The 20854-nt window shown below is 37.1% G+C and overlaps 1 protein-coding gene across 2 annotated transcripts in view; it reads right to left on the reverse strand.

Annotated features, from left to right (window-relative positions):
• Window positions 1-20284, reverse strand: part of AGMO (alkylglycerol monooxygenase) — a 380825-nt gene extending 360541 nt beyond the window's left edge. For both annotated transcript variants that reach the window (XM_081537641.1, XM_081537640.1), the window contains exons 1-3: window positions 19961-20284; window positions 17816-17946; window positions 4953-5104 (exon numbers count right to left, since the gene is read on the reverse strand). In XM_081537641.1, the coding sequence (XP_081393767.1) occupies window positions 4953-5104; window positions 17816-17946; window positions 19961-20086 (409 nt within the window). In that variant the 5' untranslated portion in view covers window positions 20087-20284. The remainder of the gene's footprint in view (window positions 1-4952; window positions 5105-17815; window positions 17947-19960) is intronic.
• Between the last annotated feature and the right edge of the window lie 570 nt (window positions 20285-20854).

The following is a 20854-nucleotide window of genomic DNA, read 5'->3' on the forward strand; positions in this document are numbered from 1 at the left end:
TAGCAATAAACAAGGCAAATATACAGTGGACTTCACCTCAGTGATTCAATAAAAGTACAGCCACATTTTTTTTAAGTGAGGCATAATATGTGGCAAAGAGTTACAAAAATACTGGGTGCTAAAAAAATTAGACAAGAATGAGTAAGTAACTGATTTTTCAATATAGACTACATTTCTGGCACTATCTCCCAGCCAAAAAAAAAAAAAATCTGATCAATATATCTGTTTATTCTTTGTTTAAACAATAATGAAAATTAGAATTATCTAAATTTAACCTCCTTAAAATTCAATTAGGAATGAAAAGTTTAATTCATCATATACAAATGCTCACTGAGTGACAATAAACTTGTGGGAATAAAAGTTTAATTACACAAAAATTATGAACACTCACCTTATTTAGATAAAGGAATAAATAAATAGAAAATGAATTAAGTAGTTTACTTGTTGAGTAAAATTAAAAGCAGCTTACTTGTTGAATAAAAGAACTAGAATTTGAGGAAATTGTATAGGTTTCTTTTTATAACAATTTTACATATCAATGTCGTGTATTTCAGAACTGGACTCAAGTGTTACAGTCTAAATGTATGATCAATGCCTCAAAAGGAAATAGTAGAGGTTATAGCCATCTGAACTCTAATTTATAACCGTATATAATATGTGGGAAGGCTCACTGCATCAGTCCAGGTCCAATCAGGAAACAAAACCATGCAATCATTGTAATAAGTAAAGTTAATACAGTGAATTATTAACTAGTAAAAAGGGAGTTAACTAAAAGAGTTAAACAAGGTATAGGTCAGTAGCACAGAAGTAGAATCTGTAGAACACAAATATTACCCATAGATCTTAAGGAGAGTGAATGAGGCAAATACTTATAAGTTTCAAAGAGCCCTTTACCATGACCAACACCAAGTCTAAGAGTCTGCATCTCTGTACAGGTTGTGCTCCCATAGGAACTCTACTGGGAACAAAGAGATTGCGAGAGTGTGTAGACCCCAGAGGGTGTGGGATACACACAGTCCACTGGCCACCTAGAGTCCATCAGATGGTATAGGCTATATCTGAACCACGAGATGAACACTACCAGGTTCCCCACATATTAATCTGTTAAGGGCTGATAGCAAATGGCACTTAAGAAAGTGGAAACAAAGTTCCTCCCTCCTGTTCTGTCTTTTCTGTGTCCTACCAGACCTTTGAATTGGCAGAACCTAACAACAAGTACTGGCAAAAGAGGAACATCTCTCAGGTCCACTTCTGATAAGACAAGAAATAGTAAAGAAGAATGTGGGGAAGAGAGGCAATACAATGAATGACTGGCAAGCTGGTACTTGCACCATCTTTAGTTACGGAAACTGATGCAGTAAAATCTGTGTAAGGGCACATGTTTATGCTTACCGTCACAAATGATAACTTCTTGGTTCCTATTTTTAAATTTGGTTACTCATTGTACCATTCTGACTATTCAGCAGAAAGCACATTGGTGGCATTATTTACTAGTTTAACATTTTATTGAGGTATAGATAAAGTACATGAACTTTAAATGTACAAATTAATAAATTTTTACAAGTATACACATACATATAAAACTACAAGTCTATTATCTATACAATCTATACAGTCCACGGAATTCTCCAGGCCAGAATACTGAAGTGTGTAGCTTTCCCTTCTCCAGGGGATCTTCCCAACCCAGGAATTGAACAACGGTCTCCTGCATTGCAGGCAGATTCTTTACCAACTGAGCTATCAGGGAAGCCCAGAGATAAAGTACATAAAATTTACATGTACAAACTGATATATTTTTACAAGTATATACACTCATATAACTACAAATCTAATATCACACTCAAGACAAGTCTATTACCAGCACCTTGGAAGGCTCATTCTGGCTGCCCCTCAAGAAATAATCATTTATATTTTAAAAGTTCCCTTAAAAATCTTTACTCTTTTTCTTATTACATGTTTAGTACAACTAATAGGAAGTACAAAGAAAAATAATGTAGCTTTTTGTAATGGAGACTAAGCATGCAAGAAGTTACTTTGAGACCTACTTAATGTTATCATTCCATCTTTCTAAAGTAGTCAAAGCACTGTAGGATAATTATTGCGCTACTCTTGTTTCTGTGTAAACTGATAATTTATCAATTTCTTTCTCATTTTTTCCAGGGGAAAAGGGAATGACATATAAAGAATACATATAGCCTCAAATAATCCTCTGCCATTTTTCATAGAAACAGAGATGGAATTCAAGGTTTTCTAAACTTTTCTACAAATACAAAAAGTGAAAGTCACTCACTCCATTGTCCAATTATCTGCAACCACATGGACTGTAGCCTGTCAGACTCCCCAGTCCATGGAATTCTACAGGCAAGAATACTGCAGTGGGTAGCCTGTTCCCTTCTCCAGGGGATCTTCCAAACCCAGGGATCAAATCCAGGTCTGTCCCATTGCAGGCAGATTCTTTATCATCTGAGCCACCGAGGAAGCCCAATAATACTGGAGTGGGTAGCCTATCCCTTCTCCAGAGGATCTTCCCAACCCAGGAATCAAATCAGGGTCTCCTGCATTACAGGTGGATTCTTTACCAGCTGAGCTACCAGGGAAGGAAACTGTCTCTTTAATGTAAGAAAACTGTACATTTTGCAAAACAAACTAGTAAAGTAGCAACAATAACCACCTAGCAATAATGTAGGTTATTAAAGAAATTATTTAAATGGATGCAAAAACAAAATTTTAAATATATAGTAAACTGTTTCTTCAAAAGTCACAGCATTTAACATTTAGCAGATGTGGAGTATACTTTTATTATATCATTTTATTGCAAACAGTGAAGGGAAAGCAACACATTAAGTAGAAAAAGCAGGGTTTAAAAAAATTTTTAAGACAACATTTAGACTTTAGAACTGTTCAACTTTTCAGCTGAATAAATTTAACCAATTAATTGCTCAGTAATCCAATAGACTCAAAAAATTTGATATTATTGGCTTTTCTTGTCACTCTGTATGTCTAGATTTCTAAAACCCCATTTTAATATTTTGTATTATCATATAAAATTTAAAAATTGATTGTTACATTGAAATTTGACACATCTAACTACATAGTTTTTTTTCCAACTAGCTTTCCATCACAAGTCAAAAGTCTTTGAACTTATGATTAAGCTTCATGGCCTGAAAGTGGTGAGTGTTTTTCCAGAAGGTTTCAGATTTTTTTAATGGCTGCCTTTACTGGATTTGATTCAAAATTTTCTAATTGGAAGCATACTTTAAACAACTTTGATTCCATGTTTTTAACATATTATTTTACTTTATTGCTCTTCCCTGAGAGCACTTAAAATCAACATATTTTTAAACATTTTATATTTGGTTATATTTTGTTGGTTCTTTGTTTTCTGTCATAACGGACTTTCAAAGATTAAGCAAATTTTCAGATTTTCCAAACAAACACATCTGTACAGGACAGTGTGATATTAGAAGATTCCTGAAATTAAGTAATACAATGTAAATGCTTTCTGCATTACCCATTTGCTACAACAGAAAGTGAGGGAAATTGCCAATGGGCTTGCTTCAGGGAGAAAACTACTGTTTTGAAATGAAATACAAAGTTTACTGCATAGACCCTATTTTATTCTTAATCATGTTCAATTTGGGAGTATCCTCTTACATTTATATACAAGGAAATGATGTCAGGAGATGATCTTTTATTTTCAAAGGCAAAGGTTATCACACACAAAACAAACAACTTTGTCTAGTTTATCTGTTCACTCCAAATTGTTTTACTGAATTAACACTGTTTACAGTGTCATTAAATGTCACATTTAAAGTGCTTAACAAAATAACACCGTGTTTAAAGTTTAGCTGCCTTTAGCCTAATGCTGTCTGCGCTACTCCTATTTCCTTCATCCTTGCTTGGCAAGGATGTTTAGTCACACATACTCCCACACACATAGCTAGGTTATTCACTCTGATCTCCAGGGCTCTTCTTTCCATCCTCCATCTAGTTTGTATTATTATTCCAGGTTTCTTCCTCTTCCTTCCTTCCTCCCCACCTACTCAACCCAACTACCCACTGAAATTCTGAATTCAATTCCTTGGTAGTTTCCCCAAATTAGCACTTTGCTCCATTTCCTTGCAGAAATACTTCTGCATGCCTCCTTCCTCCTTGCAGACCACTAGCTCACCTTACCTCTACAAGCATTCTTCAACCCGGCTTATTCCAATAGAGATTTAGACAGCTCCTTGCTCCTCCATTTTCCTTTCCATAACAAAACATTTCTTTGGAAAGTGCAGCCAAGAATCCACACAAGCAAACTCAGTGAACCAGTACAATATGAAGGTTTTATACCAGATGAGAAATTGTGCAAAGCTGTGGTCACACTGGAGAAGAAAATGGCAACCCACTCCAGTGTTCTTGCCTGGAGAATCCCAGGGACGGCAGAGCCTGGTGGGCTGCCGTCTATGGGGTCGCACAGAGTCGGACACGACTGCAGTGACTTAGCAGCAGCAGCAGTGGTCACACTTAAGTGCATTATGGCTAGTGCCTTAGCTGATTGCATTTTCACTTGTAACATGGCAATATAGCCAAGAATTTGAATCAAGCTTACATGACAACACGTTGCCTAGGATTCCATGCTGTTATAAAGCTCTTCTGAATGACCCTAGCTAATTGGGATGTGAAGTGATACAATAGCCAGGACTTTCTAAAGGGTTTAACAAAAATATATTAGATACAAGAAGTGTGAAATATGTACCTCTAGTAATTTCACATTTTTTCAACAATGACTTCAGATTGTTTCCATTTAAAATGCAAAGTAACTTTTCATTGTTAATCTTTAGATACTGTAAATACATTAAGTTATTCATTTAGTCATTCATTCAATAAATATTTACTGAATACCAACTACGTGGCAAACACAGTTCAACGTAAGTTTAGTAGCAATAAAGCCTTGGTTTGGAACTTACCATGAGCCATACGATGGAACCAGTAGTAACCAAAGTCAACTCCCAAGAAAGTTAAATACCAAGTCCATGGAGAATCCCAAGGCAAGCTAATGAGCCTGTAGTTCTCCCAGATATAAACATAACTAGCCAGCTCAATGCTCCTGGAAAACAACCTGGAAAGATAAAATCTATCAGTAATGATTTTACTATATTTTAGAGGTTAACTTATGCTAAAAAATTTTAGATTATATACAAAAGTGAATTTGTTCACATGTAAAAATAAAATCCTTTCCCTCTTCTTCTTGGTTTCTTACTGTTCTATCATGCCTTTGAAGAGGCTCAATTCCCTTGGTATCCAAGTGATTCATACCATGTTTCCTTTTGTTTCATAGGCATCATGCATGCCAACTATTTCTCTATTTCATGGAACTTAGCAGGACATTCTTTTTATGTGTCTCTTAAAAATACTTTTCACAGAACCCATATAACATAAATATGACAAAACTATGACTATTTGCTGTGATTGTCATTTCTAAATCTTAATAAAGAACACAAGAAGGGTGCTTTGTAAAGGAAATGTAAAAAGTAGAAAATTATAAACAGCATGTTTTTAAAGAGGACTGCAAAATGCCTACTAATTTAACATGTGTTAATCCAATAAAGTTTAAGTTGCTTCTGCCTAGCTCCATCCTCTCTTCCTCTCTGCTCTCTCCTTCCTCCTTCATACACACACACACACACACACACACACACACACACGCTTCAAGCTTTTTAGATATTTCTCTTAGCATCTCAAATTGGATCCTCATAGCATTCCAGCATTTCTTGTAGTAAATTATAGATCTCAAAATAATATAAAAGAATATTTTCCCTAGAAGTAAACAATTGTTTTTAAAACCATATAAAGTATCTTTTACCATCTATTCTACCAAGCTTCTGCAAATTCTATTCCAAGAACTTTCAAAAATATACATAATATACTTCAATTTTATAAAGAGGACTATTTTTCCTTTTAAGTTTTCTGTGAGCAAATTTAAGATCAGACTTAAGCTAATCATTCCTTTTATCACTTTTATAGATAAGAGTGAACTGACTTTTTCACTTATATTTATCAGTCATATGTAAAATGAATGATACTATCTAATAAAGATTCATTTATAAAGTATGAACTGAGAAAGTTCTTAAATATACTAATTTTAAATAAAAGTCAAAGAAGCAGATCTTTAGTTTGCTCTTTATACTCATTCTTTTTCTAATATTTCCGTTTACACAGCCAGCCTCTATGAATTAGCATGTTACTGGGTTTGCTGGAAACCCCGGTATTTACTTTTAATCTACTTTTGAATTTAATTATGATATGATTTTAACTGTGATTTATCGATAAGAACTTTAAAATAGCCCCATATTTCGAATTCTTCACGTTATTATTTAATCAGTAACACAAAACACTAGGCCTCTTCCCAATGGCACTAATACAAATAACCAATAGAAATGATAAACGTCTATACTTTCAAAAAGGATTATGCATCATCAGATCTTAAAACTCAATTTTCAATTTAAGATTATTCTCAGTTTATAAATTGGTGGTCATACAGGGAGAGTAAAGAAGAGACTAAAGAATGAAACAGAACAGTCTAGATTCGGAGGTGGCAGTTTTTATAAACAAAGGAACTTACAGAGCTGGTTTGTTGGGTGGCTACAAGACACATAAATCTCTATAATCCCCTTCCAGAATCCCAAGAGTTTCCAGAAAGATCCTCACTGGCTTCATTCATTTATTCAGTCAAGATGGTCTCAACAATACCTTACTTTCTCAAGGATTCATCCTTGAAACAGCTGCTAATATCATGGGATTGTGGGTGGAACTTACATTCCACAGACAGGGGAAAGTGTAGAAGAGAGGGGAAGGGTGCGAAAGGTTCCGCTTATAGGTCAACTGGCGTCACATCCTCTCCATGACCTCCTCCAACAATTATATGATTGGAAAGAGTCATTTTGTCTTTAAATGAGAGTCCTTGACCCAAGTCTGAGGAGGCCTTACAGATAGCTGGGAAGAGAAGAGAAGCAAAAAGCAAAGGAGAAAAGGAAAGATATTCCCATCTGAATGCAGAGTTCCAATGAATAGCAAGAAGAGATAAGAAAGCCTTCCTCAGTGATCAATGCAAAGAAATAGAGGAAAACAACAGATTGGGAAAGACTAGAGATCTCTTCAAGAAAATTAGAGATACCAAAGGAACATTTTATGCAAAGATAGGCTCGATAAAGGACAGAAATGGTATGGACCTAACAGAAGCAGAAGATATTAAGAAGAGGTGGCAAGAATACACAGAAGAACTGTACAAAAAAGATCTTCACGACCCAGATAATCACGATGGTGTGATCACTCACCTAGAGCCAGACATCCTGGAATGGGAAGTCAAGTGGGCCTTAGAAAGCTTCACTTCGAACAAAGCTAGTGGAGGTGATGGAATTCCAGTTGAGCTATTTCAAATCCTCAAAGGTGATGCTGTGAAAGTGCTGCACTCGATATGCCAGCAAATTTGGAAAACTCAGCAGTGGCCACAGGACTGGAAAAGGTCAGTTTTCATTCCAATCCCAAAGAAAGGCAATGCCAAAGAATGCTCAAACTACCGCACAATTGCACTCATCTCACATGCTAGTAAAGTAATGCTCAAAATTCTCCAAGCCAGGCTTCAGCAATACGTAAACCTTGCACTTCCAGATGTTCAAGCTGGTTTTAGAAAAGGCAGAGGAACCAGAGATCAAATTGCCAATATCCACCGGATCATCGAAAAAGCAAGAGAGTTCCAGAAAAACATCTATTTCTGCTTTATTGACTATGCCAAAGCCTCTGACTGTGTGGATCATAATAATCTGTGGAAAATTCTGAAAAAGATGGGAATACCAGACCATCTGACCTGTCTCTTGAGAAACCTGTCTGAAGGTCAGGAAGCAATAGTTAGAACTGGACATGGAACAACAGACTGGTTCCAAATAGGAAAAGGAGTACGTCAAGGCTGTATATTGTCACCCTGCTTATTTAACTTATATTCAGAGTACATCATGAGAAACGCTGGGCTAGAAGAAACACAAGCTGGAATCAAGATTGCTGGGAGAAATATCAATAACCTCAGATATGCAGATGACACCACCCTTATGGCAGAAAGTGAAGAAGAACTAAAGAGCCTCTTGATGAAAGTGAAAGAGGAGAGTGAAAAAGTTGGCTTAAAGCTCAACGTTCAGAAAACTAAGATCATGGCATCTGGTCCCATCACTTCATGGGAAATACATGGGGAAACAGTGGAAACAGTGTCAGACTTTATTTTTTGGGGCTCCAAAATCACTGTAGATGGTGATTGCAGCCATGAAATTAAAAGACGCTTACTCCTTGGAAGGAAGGTTATGGCCAACCTAGACAGCATATTTAAAAGCAGAGACATTACTTTGCCAACAAAAGTCCGTCTAGTCAAGGCTATGGTTTTTCCAGTGGTTATGTATCGATGTGAGAGTTGGACAGTGAAGAAAGCTGAGCGCCGAAGAATTGATGCTTTTGAACTGTGGTGTTGGAGAAGACTCTTGAGAGTCCCTTGGACTGCAAGGAGATCCAATCAATCCATCCTAAAGGAGATCAATCCTGGGTGTTCATTGGAAGGACTGATGTTGAAGCTGAAACTCCAATACTTTGGCCACCTCATGCTAGGAGTTGACTCATTGGAAGAGACCCTAAGGCTGGGTAGGATTGGGGGCAGGAGGAGAAGGGGATGACAGAGGATGAGATAGTTGAATGGCATTACTGACTCGATGGACATGGGTTTGGGAGGACTCCGGGAGTTGGTGATGGACAGGGAGGCCTGGCATGCTGCAATTCATGGGGTCGCAGAGAGTCGGACACGACTGAGTGACTGAACTTAACTGAACTGACCCAAGTGGGCTGCCTACCCAGCACTTCTGTCACAACTCAGTCCAAGCCCTGGACACTCCAGAACCCCCTTTCAGGTGACCTTCACCCTGCTTTCAGGACTTGCTCGAGTCTCTTTCCTGGTCCAGACCTACAGAGGGCCCACCTGTGGGTGTGGAAAAGCCTTCAACATGACAAGGTAGATAAAAGTGGCTATTTTGGACATGTAGACAGAGATGGGATGAGCAATCTGGGTGTCCACACATAGGGATGTGAGGTCCCTCATGGGACAGGACAGACAATGGGCCAGGGGCTCTCACCCTGTTCTGGAACTCTGAGGAATTCAAGAACTTGAAATTTGAAATGTGTCTTCCAGTTTGCCATCCAGGTTATTGATCAGGGTGAAAGTGTTAGTTACTCATTGTGTCCAACTCTTAGTGACCCCATGGACTATAGCCCCCCAGGCTCCCCTGTCCATGAAATTCTGCAGGCAAGAATACTGGAGTGGGCCACCATTCCATTCTCCAGGGGATCTTCCCAACCTAGGGATTGAACCCACGGTCTCCTCCATTGCAGGCAGACTCTTTACTGTCTGAACAATGATCGAGGTGGGTTGTGGGTAGAACAAATTCTATTGTAAAGTAAGTTAGCTTGGTTGGTAACTCATATCTAGACTACGACTTCTGAACAGTGTCATTTATTATTGACATTCAGACAAGATAATTCTCAGTTGTAGGGGTCTGTCTTGTGAAAACAATTACCCAAATTACGAAACTTAACATTGTTCTCTAGGACTCAGTGGTAGAGGACTGACCAAATAAAATTCAAGTTCTAGGTTAAAAATGGTGAATAATATGAATTTTAAATGGTCTAACTTAAGTTTTCTCAGAGATTCTAAAGTTTGACACTGTTGCCTTTGGTTCCAGATAATTCTTTGTTGTGGGGATCGGTCCTGTGCATTGTGGGAGGGTTAGCACCATCCCCAGCCTCTACTGACTAGATAGATACCAGCAGCACAGCCGTCCACTTCTGTTGTGACAACAAACTGTCCAAATGTCTCCTGGAAGCAAAATTGTCCCAGTTGATAACCCTAAATACAAAAGACTGATCCAGAAAGAAAAAAATTAAGACTTAGAAAATGCAACGAAAAGTTGAAATAATCTGCAGTCTTTTGACATTTGTTTTAGTACATAGTGTCAAACTCATGAATTCATTCAATCTTTCAATGAATTTCCATTTAGAATCTACTGGGTGTCACGCACAGCACAAAAAAGGGAAGACACATCAGTGAAGAGGGCAAATACTGCCACCTGCCTCATCAGTGTCCCACCAGTTCAGTATCTCTTTTCAAAGTTGCTGTCTTTCTTGTCAAGTTTTCCAGTGACAGTTGAAATAGGCTTTCAGATACCAAGATTTCAACAAAAGAAAGGGGGATCCCTGGAAAACTTCCATTTGTAAAACAAAAAGAACCTGCCTGCAATTGAAATGTTTCTTTATTTCCTGTACAGGTGCCAGGTCTTGAGCAGGCACTCAATTTATTATTCTGTCATCTTACTTATTAGGGTTGACACAAATCGAGCTGAAATATGCCTGACATACTACAGTCAAGACTTTTTCTTTTTTTTTTTTTTTCACACCTCAGCACAAAGCTAAACTTTTTCAAGGTGAAGAGGAAGAGGGGAGAAGCTGTGGGAATTAAATCCCCAGCTCTCTATCAGCAAGATGGATATGATCCTCTTCCATCATAAATGGGAAAAAATGGCCATGGAGTGCCCACAACTAGAAACAATTCAGCAAAGGATACAGCTGGGAAATGATTATCAAGCTCTGCAAAGCTCTTGATTGCAGGAAATAGCACCTACATTTTCCAAAATATTCCCACCAGACCCAGAATTGTAAAGCTAAACCTTTTCCTCTTTCTCTTCCCAATTCCACCATTCTCCCCTGCTTATGAGTTTGCACTCTGGAATTCAAACAATTCTAACCCCTATTCTGAGGGAAGAGACATATGCAATTTGCATATGTAATTTGCATATTCAATTTGCATATGTAGTGAGCTTACTCTAACATACAGAGATGCAAATGAGGTAGCACAGGGGCTTTGAATAACCAAATGCTAGATCCCTTTTTCATGAAGTTTGAGTGCAAGAGCTAGAACATGATCTAAATAGAAGGAGGCATTAGACCGCTCATCAATAGCCTGTATACCTAGAGGCTCCCCTCCCATTGTCCTATATTTTTTATAATTCTTCCCAAATAGCTATTTCTCTTAGGCTTGAGGCATATCTGTTGGCAAATGAAAGACAGCTAATTTTTATTGTGTTTTATTTAACATTTTCTGTTCACAGTAGAAATTTGTCCATTCAGACTGGTAGTTGCCAAGGGGAAGGGGGTTGGGGGAGAGATGGAGTAGAAGGTTGGGGTTAGCAGATAGAAGCTTTTATATTGTTGTTGTTCAGTCACTAAGTCGTGTCCAACTCTTTGCGACCACATGGAGTGTGGTTCACCAGGTTCCTCTGTCCATGAGATTTCCCAAGCAAAAATACTAGAGCGGGTTGACACTTCTTTCTTCAGGGAATCTTCCTGGACCAGGGATCAAACCTACATCTCCCGCATTGGCAGGCAGATTCTTTACCACTGAGCCACCAGGGAAGCCTAAGCCTTTATATAAAGAATGGATGACAACTAGGTCCTACAGTATAGCACAGAGAACTATATTCAATATCCTATGATAAACTATAATGGAAGAGAATATTTTAAAAAGAGTTATATATATATATAAATAAATATATATATAATTATATAGATAGATATATTACTGAATCACCTGGCTCTGCAGCAGTAATTAATATATTATAAATCAACTGTACCTCAATAAAAAACTCTATCCTGTCAAAGTTTAGTAACTATAAAATCTGGTAAGATATCAAAATACTATTCCAGCACTGATGCTGGATTTTTAAAAATATAGTTTATAATGTTGAGATTTTCCAATAATCAGTAAGTGAGAATAAATATCATTTGGGGATTGAGAATTACAAAGCTAATTTGTTATCAAAATCATCTCAGTTTGAACATTCCCATCATCAAAGGTAGAGAAAGGTAACACTGGCAAGATTGTTTACCTTCTCACTATCTATGATATGAGATATGAGAGCATTAGGCTGAACGGATCCTAAAATTATCTAGCTCTCAAATACTCACATGCTCTAATCATTAATCAAGCAACTGAAATTTGATGTAATGCTCTCACTGCAAACTGTAAAAATTTAAAAGCAACTTTCAGAGTCAGTAGAATTATGTACTCAGTGTGTTCACAGACATCTGCCAACTTGTACTATTTCATAACTATCATTAGGGCAATGTGTACTGTTTAATTTGGCCAGATTATACAAAATTGAAAAAAAAATAAATCAGGCATCTTTATTTCTAACAATCTTGTCATAAACTAGAAAATAAACCAATATTTAAATGAGATCACTCGAAATGCCCTTATAGGTTTCAGGAAGCTATATACAAATAAATACATATTTGAAATATATATGTGTATATATTGATTTTTTCAAAGAAATTAAATTATTTATTTATTTCAAAATCTCTTATACCTGGCTCAGGAACTTGCACTGTCTGTCTGTAAAGCTACTGCCACTTTTGCTCCATCTAGTGGAATACTGATTTTTGCTCAGTAATAACAAAATACATAACACAAGCTCTACCTTCTGCAGGCGGACAACATTTGTACTACTATTTCCTACTGTGAAATGACATTTACAAATTAATCATTCAACTTAATTTCTTTTTAAAACAACCACAAAACCAGAGACTGCTGTAAATACAATGCGGTGGATTTGAAAGAACTAACTGTGCTACATTTTTTACTTTGCAAGAAGTAAATTACTTCAAGTAATTCAATAACTCTATTGAATAAGCACACAAACACAGACTTAATAAGCACAAGGAAGCTTCATTCATTCAGGCAGGACAGTGTAAGAGCAATCTCTCAAGTTACACCATTCAAGTCTACTGATAAGGTTTCTAAGGTAAATGTTAAGAGGACGTGAGGCATTCTCTCTAGCAAAAATAACATACCAGCAGGTTTTTAAAATGTATTTTGTTTGCATGGGATGTTCTTTTCATAATTTTCTCAGTTAATACGACTATATTAATATTCACAATAAAATACCATTATTAATATTACATAAATGAATGTATCTCTTATTTAGGACAATGAATAAATGTTTACTAAATTTCATCACCGCAAATGGCAGACACTCATTTGTTAGAAGTCTGATGTTGCCAAAAACAGTATCAACTCTGCTACTAAAGTCTAGTATAAAAATGCAGTACACAATTTTCCTTTATTCTCTAGTCCTACCTCAAGGAGTCAAAAGAATCTCAAAGAAGTTTAATTTCCTTTTAAGTTTTGCTTTTTATTTATTTATTTTTTTGATGAATTGAAACTTTCTTGTCAGGAGTGGAAAATGCCGTGGCAGCCATGGCCAGTGAAACTGTAGATACATTTGGTGCAATATCGCAGACCTAGTTCCATACTAAAAATTGGCAGTGACTCATATGTATTAAAAGTGGAGTGTCCCCAACTCATTTGAAAATTTACCTATTTAAATTATACCTCCAACTATTGCAATTTGATTTATAATCTGCTGTTTCAACAGAATAAATGAACCCATTAAAAACAAACATACTGTAGATATTTATATCAGGAATAAAATTTCTCTGGGGAGGATGCAATTTATGGAAGCAGAAACACTGGAAGGAAGTAACAAATTGAAGTCCCAGTTTTCTAATGAAGGATTGGAAATTGAGTTCTGCTTCAACAAGCAAGGAAAAAAAAAAGATGTGATTATTTTTCACTCGTTAGCATTTCAGTCAGTAGCAGGATGTTTCACAAGTTTTAGCTAGATTTTAAAAAATTGATTTAGTCAATATTTCATTTTATTTTGTATAGTCATATATGCAATTAACCAATAATAGAAAGGCATATTATCTACAGATGATACACTGCATTTAACTACAATAAATACACATGCTTGTCTATAACTTCAGGACTAGATTCTTACCAAGAAGTCTGCCTACTGGATTCTAGAAGAGGAAAACAGATGCAAGCCTGCCCAGAATCTGGTTCTTAGGACAGATGGGCATTTATTACACACTGCGGTCTGTCTGACAGGCTTGTAAACAAGATACAATCTTGTCTCTGTTGAATAATTTTCCTTACATAAAGATTTGAAAGATACACATAGATCTTTTCCATCAATATGGTAAGTATGCTACTGATCTTCAAGCTACTTTGACTTTTATGTTATAATGAAACTGAGATCCTCAAATAAACATTGTTTTTCCTCAAAGTCTGCACACAGCATTTCCATTACATGAATGGCAAAGTGGAAAAATATGTTCAGGGTTTCACTTTGATTTCCCCAACTATTTTTGTCAGAGGCCACATGCCTATTTGGAATTACTATCCAAACTATAATTCCTCACAAAGGGATTAACAAATAGTATACTACCATTTTTCTTGCAATTATGGATTTTAAGGACATGGCAAGCCCCTGTTGCTGGTGTAGAAAATGAAATTAGTCCCTCGGAGAGGGTATGATCAATGCTGTGATAATCTAACCTTCAGCTGTTAACGATTTGCACAAGGATTCCCCTTGATGCTGTGGTTTCAACTGAAATATTGTTCTAAGAGTTTCGGTCAAATCCCCCTTCTCATCTTGTGCTGAAAGAGGATTGCAAAGAGTGGATCCTAAGGATCAGCTTTCCTTCTCTGCTTATGTCTGGGAATTTTTGTGATAGCAACAAAATAAATGAAAACATTGGGAAATTTCATTTCCAGATAATTTGCTTTGCTGAGATCTTTCAGACAAAAGCCTGTGAAAGATAAAATTATTTGTAAAATGTACAAAGTTATCCACATTTCATAATTTAAAACTGTGAACAAAAAAAGAGGTAAGATGCTGTTCTCATTCAAAATACAACTATAAAAAATAGGCTCCAAATTCAAGTTCACAACCTTTTCCCTTTCTTCCAAAGGGCACCAGAGTTGACAGCTTGTGTTAGCTTAAGGAGTGTTATAAGTAGTGGTATGTGAAGAAAAAGAACTGCAGGCTTATCCCTGAAGGACTGGTTTGTTTTATTTTCTCTGTCTCTCTCCCCATTTCCCTTATATTTGGGGGTTTCTTTTTTAGCAGAAATATTACTCCTTGGGTATCTCGTTAGAACTCTGTATCTTTTCTTTTAATCACAGTGTTGAGAAATAGAGTACTGATGATACAGTTTACATTTCTAGTTGTTACAATATAATAAGAGAACAATCTAATCTCAGTTGTGACCAAAGTCAAACTTAAAGCAGTAAAAGAAATACTGAAGCATTCATCCGACTTGATGTCTCCCTGAGTTCTTTATAAATTCATTCCAGCTCAACAAAATATGTGATGCATAATTGTTCCTGCAGGGCACTTCTCAGTTATCAGGTTATTTTGACAATTCATCAATTGTTCCATTTCCATAAAACTGTACACTCAAGTTTCTCAGAATAAACTATTATAACCAAGTGAGTATTTTTCAATAGTCAAATATACTTGTCCCTTGAGTATGCTGAGTATATTTTTTGTTCAATTCTGTTTAAGGGAGGCATGAAATAGAGGAAATTTTGTATAATTGTAAAATTCTAATTAGAGTATTCTGGAAATTGAAAATAATTTGAGATATTATTCTCTGATTCTGACAGCAGTATGCAACCATATGAGCAGTTTTTCAGAGAATCACTATTCTGATTATCATTACTATTATTTTATAACTATTAACCTATCTTTTTCATAGTAACATTTATGAAATAAATTTTACCTTTAGGTTTACTTTCTATCTAAATAATTTTATGCAATTATAGGAAATGATTTTACCTTTTCTCAGCTATCTTTAAGTTCTTATTTTGTTTTTAAAAAATCCACCTTGGTTTCCCACTGGGCGGTTCATGCAAACATTCCAAAGCAGTGAGCACTGGTCAGAAGTGAAGCTCTTAAAACAGTAAAAGAAGCAATGGGTGGGAAGCGGGAATGAGAACATTCACCAGTAATACAAGGCACAGACTTCTGAGGGAATCTTCCCTCACTCTCTCCTCTTGGGAAAACTCTCATACACTGAAGAGTCCTCCATTCACTGGTACCTCCTCTAAACACATTATAATTTATTCTTTCTAAAAAGTAGTACAGCATTCATTATTTGGGGGTAATGAATCCGCCTGCCAGTGCAGGAGACAGAGGAGACAAGGGTTCAATCCCTGGGCCAGGAAGATCCCCTGTAAAAAGAAATGGTAACCCCAGTATTCTCACTGGAAGAATTCCATGAACAGAGAAGACTGGTGGGTTACAGTCCATGAGGTCTCAAAGAGTCGGACACAACTGAGTGAGCACACTAATGCAGGAGACGCAAGAGACTTGGGTTCAATCCCTGGGTTGGGAAGATCCCCTGGAGGATGAGGAAATGCCAACCCACTCCAGTATGCATTGTTTAGTCCCTTCATCCTCAGACTTCACCATCAACATAACACTATAAGAATGTGAGATTTAAAATAAATTCTGCCATATCTCTACAAATGATCCAATTTCATTTCTTTACCTAGAGTCTATCATACAGTGAAGTAAGTCAGAAAGAGAAAAACAAATATCATATATTAACACATGAATGGAATCTAGAAAAATGGTACAGATAAACCTAGTTCCAGGGCACAGTCATAGAGACACAGACATAGAGAATGAACATATATACATGGAAGGGAAGGGGAGGGAGAGATGAACTGGGAGACTAGGACTGACATATACACAGTAACATCTATAAAACAGATAGCCAGTGGAGCCTCCTGTATAGCACAGGGAGCTTAGCTTTGTGCTCTGTGATGATCTAGAGCAGTGGGATGGGAGTGATCTAGAGCAGTGAAGGAGGCTCAATAGCGAGGCAGTATCTGTATACATATAGCTGATTCACTTCATTGTACAGCAGAAATTAACATAGCATTGTAAACCATACTCCATTAAAACACACACACACAATTATTTTGTACATCACTATAGGCATAGGAGGTAAAACTATGAAGAAAGAATACCTCTTTTTTCTCAAGTTACATGCAACCTAGCAGGAAGGGCTGGGGGGCAAATAGGTGAGCTTAATATCATGTGACAATTCTATTATGGTGTAGGCACAATACTCCACAGTGATTTCAGCCCATAGTGAACTGATGCCTAAAGTAGGGTTGGAAAACAGACAAGACTTGCTGAAGAGTATGACTCTTCATGAGAAGTCTATATATAGACTGAAGAAATGAATGGGAGCTGGCCACTTGGATGACCACATGAGACATCTGGGTGATGGCAAATATGCAGCAAATGGCTACTGCAAAGGGGGAAGAAGAATCAAGGGACCAGAAGGCAGGCTGGATAAACAAAGGCCTCGGTAGATTAGGGAAGAAATTATCCTCAGGCCATAAGGAACCTATGAGGGAATTCCCATCAGATTCACGTTATGGAAATATTTGGCTGCAAATGAAATAGGACTAGAGACAGAGATACCACCTAGGAGACCACGGTAGTAATCTAGAGCTTTGTATGACATTGATTAGGCAGATTGCTACTGCAGGTGAATTTGCCTGAGGCAAAATTAATTTCCCAGTAGATAACAAGGACAAAACTCAGGCCTGGGACTAGGCTAAAACAAGTGAAGCAATTGCCTTGGGTACAAAATTTAAGGAGGCACCAACAAATTCAGTAATCACAGTAGATAATACTTAGAGCAGTATTTTCAGTAACAGATATAAAACATCCATGATGAAAAAACATCGAACATTTAAACAATGACGGTAACTGAGTTCTTTGGGGATGTGTGTAAAAATAGACCAATTCCTCAAACAATGGGTTTCTTTTTCATCTTACCTGGAGAATTTAAGTGTATTCACTCACTCAAGCTAACTCACCTTGGAAGCCGAGACATAATGCCGGCTGACAAAGATGCTAAGGCATCGTCCAAACCACCTGGTGGCTTCCCTTTGCGAATCCAGCTGACAACCAGCTCAAGCAGCATCAAGGAAATGAAAAATGGAGTTGCCTGGAAAGGAAATTGCAGAAGAGAGATGCTATTGTGCTTGGTATGAAATTCTTCCAAGTTTCCTGATTACTCATTCCCGAAGTGGGAGGCCCAGAGTGACAGTTCATAGCAGAAAAGATATGAACCTATCCTAGGGGATCATTTGCTCCCAACAGGCAAAGAAATCTGTTTATTTCAGACACACACTAACAAGGTGCTCTAATTCTATCATCCGATTTGGACATGAAATATAACCATAGAGGCTTCCCTGGCAGCTCAGTGGTGGAGAATCCGTCTGCCAATGTGGGAGACATGGATTCAATCCCTGGTCCAGGAAGTTTCCACATGCTGCAGAGCAACTACAACTATTGAGCCTGTGTTCAAGAGCCCGGGAGCCGCAACTACTGAGCCTAATTGCCACAACTACCGAAGCCCGTGCACTCTATAACCTGTACTCCCCAGCAAAAGAAGTCACTGCAATGAGAAGCCTTCACACCACAGCTAGAGAGTAGCCCCTACTTGCAACAAAGAGAGAAAAGCCCATGCAACAATGAAAACCCAGCACAGCCAAAATAAATAAATATATTTTAAAAAGAAAGAAATACAACCATAGATGTAACCACAATAATTTTGCCAAGAAAATAAAAAAGATTAGGCAGGACATGTTTCAAGGTTTAAAAAATACATTTTAAAATAAGTGCAATAATCAGAAATCTATTATCTATCAATACACTATAAAGATAAGGTTCACTTTAAATCACTTTCCTTAAAGATGTGCATGATTTTATTTTTTCATATTAGAATGACCGGAATCACAAAATTGAAATTTTAGGAATACACACTACTATATATAAAATATATAGCTAATAAGGACCTACTTTACAGCATATGAAGAACTCTTCTCAGTACTGTGTAAGACCTATATGGGAAAAGAATCTTTAAAAGAATGGATATATGTATGTATAACTGATACACTTTGTGGTATAGCAGAAACTAATCAACACTGTAAATCAATTATACTCTAATAAAATTTTGAAAAAAATTGAAACTGTAGGAACAAAAAATTTTGCTTCTGAGTATTTCAGAGAATGAGATCATTTTAAACGTTTATTTTAGACATCATTCAAGTTTTATTCATTCAGTTTTTTCTTATATAACAGAAAAAAATTATCATCTATAATTGATGACAAATATCGGGCTAGGTTTGGTGTCATAATATAAAATAATAATGATTTATAAAGATATGAGTACCACATTCTTTTCTTAAAAAAATCAGAAAGGAGTAATATCAAATCCTGAAAAAATTATGGGATTGTCTCATTTGAAAGTTGATCATGAGTACTGAAATTTTCAAAACCCAAAGCCTAAGAACATATTTTCTGATGTCATTTTCTTTTCTATTTCTGGTCTGAACTAGTAAGTGTTTTAGGAACAACTCTGAGAGGGTGGGGAACTTCAGTATTCAAGTTCTAATTCTGGATATTTCCATTTCCAATCATAGCCAGGAACCAGAAGTGAAAAGTGCCTCTGAACACTTAAGAGTTTCAAAGAAAACTTGGTTTAAGTTCAAACTTAGGAAATCAGGGTTGAACTCTCAGCTGTGTATCCATTCTGCAGAACCACCCTGCTTAAAAAAAAAAAACAAACAAACAGGAAATCATTTCCTGGGAGGTGGTAGACAAGTTTTCCCTTAGAAACAAAATTGTTACAAAGTTTACTGATACCACATAACCATTGGATACTGAACTTCTAACAGCTAAATTTGTAATGCCACTGTATCCAGGAAAACTTTTAAAAGTTTTATCACATTCTGGAATGACATTTCAGGGAAGAGAAATTTAACAGGAAGAGATGGTTATGGATATTGTATGGAAATACAATTCAAGTGGAAATTCTACTTTTCCCCCATGCTTTTTTTTTGAAACTATTTTTATTAGAATTATTTGAAGAATGGACATGAATGAAACCCCACACTGTGTTAAGTTACTTCTTATTAAGAGAAAAGCAAGAGCAGCCTCTTCCCAGAGAGCCTCACCTTCCGTACATAATCAGGCACCTCTTCCAGGGTTTGGAATGACGTTTCACTGGGCTTCATCACATAAAACATCATGCGAATCCCCTGGGAAACCGAAACATCCTGTTGGGCTTCTGGGTTCTTCATCTCTGCCCTTGTCTGACTCCCAGCTGGAGAGTATTTGTGCTTCAGTGGTTGAAGCCAGAGGCTGAACACAGAGAACGGGCTGTGCTGCACGGATCAAGCCCTCTGTCAGAGAGAGACCGATGAGGAACAAAGCCCCACAGAGCAGAGCCAACAGCAGAGTCTGTGTGCAGACTGTGTGTGACGAGACAGGAAAGTACAAGGATCAATCTGGAATGAGTTCAGAGTTTAGAGGGCGCTGACCCAGAGGCGGCGCATGTTTGGGAGGGGAAGAGGAGGAAGGGCTCCTGCCCAGATCACAGATAAACAATGGAGTTTAGCTGCAGGTGGAATAATTTATCACTAAAAAAAGAGAAACAAACAAACAAAAAACCCACATGATACCTCCTTGGAGAGGAGAGGGAACAAAGTGATGGCAAGTAAAAGTTCACTTTGAAAAAGTGGGTGGAAATTCAAGATGCAAATCACACGAGGAAAATATTATACCTGTTTTTCTCTCCCTTGGAAATTCACATTGGGCTCAGGTTTGTAGTCTCCTGACAGTGTCACATTTCCTTAGAGACAAGGTGTTCTGATCTCAGGTAATAAGACTAACCTCAAAAGCCAATAAGCACCAAATATATCTTACTGGTGATTGCCTATGTATTCCTGCATCTGTATCATGTTCACATCTGAATGTCTGAAAACCAATTTAAGGGCATGTCGACTATTCACATCTGTATTCTTCTCAGTGCTAATGGGGATTTGGATTGAACCAGCAGTTAAGGTGTT

The sequence above is a fragment of the Giraffa tippelskirchi genome, chromosome 10, assembly GCF_054371585.1.
Source record: "Giraffa tippelskirchi isolate mGirTip1 chromosome 10, T2T-mGirTip1v1.2.pri, whole genome shotgun sequence".
NCBI classification, from domain to species: domain Eukaryota; kingdom Metazoa; phylum Chordata; class Mammalia; order Artiodactyla; family Giraffidae; genus Giraffa; species Giraffa tippelskirchi.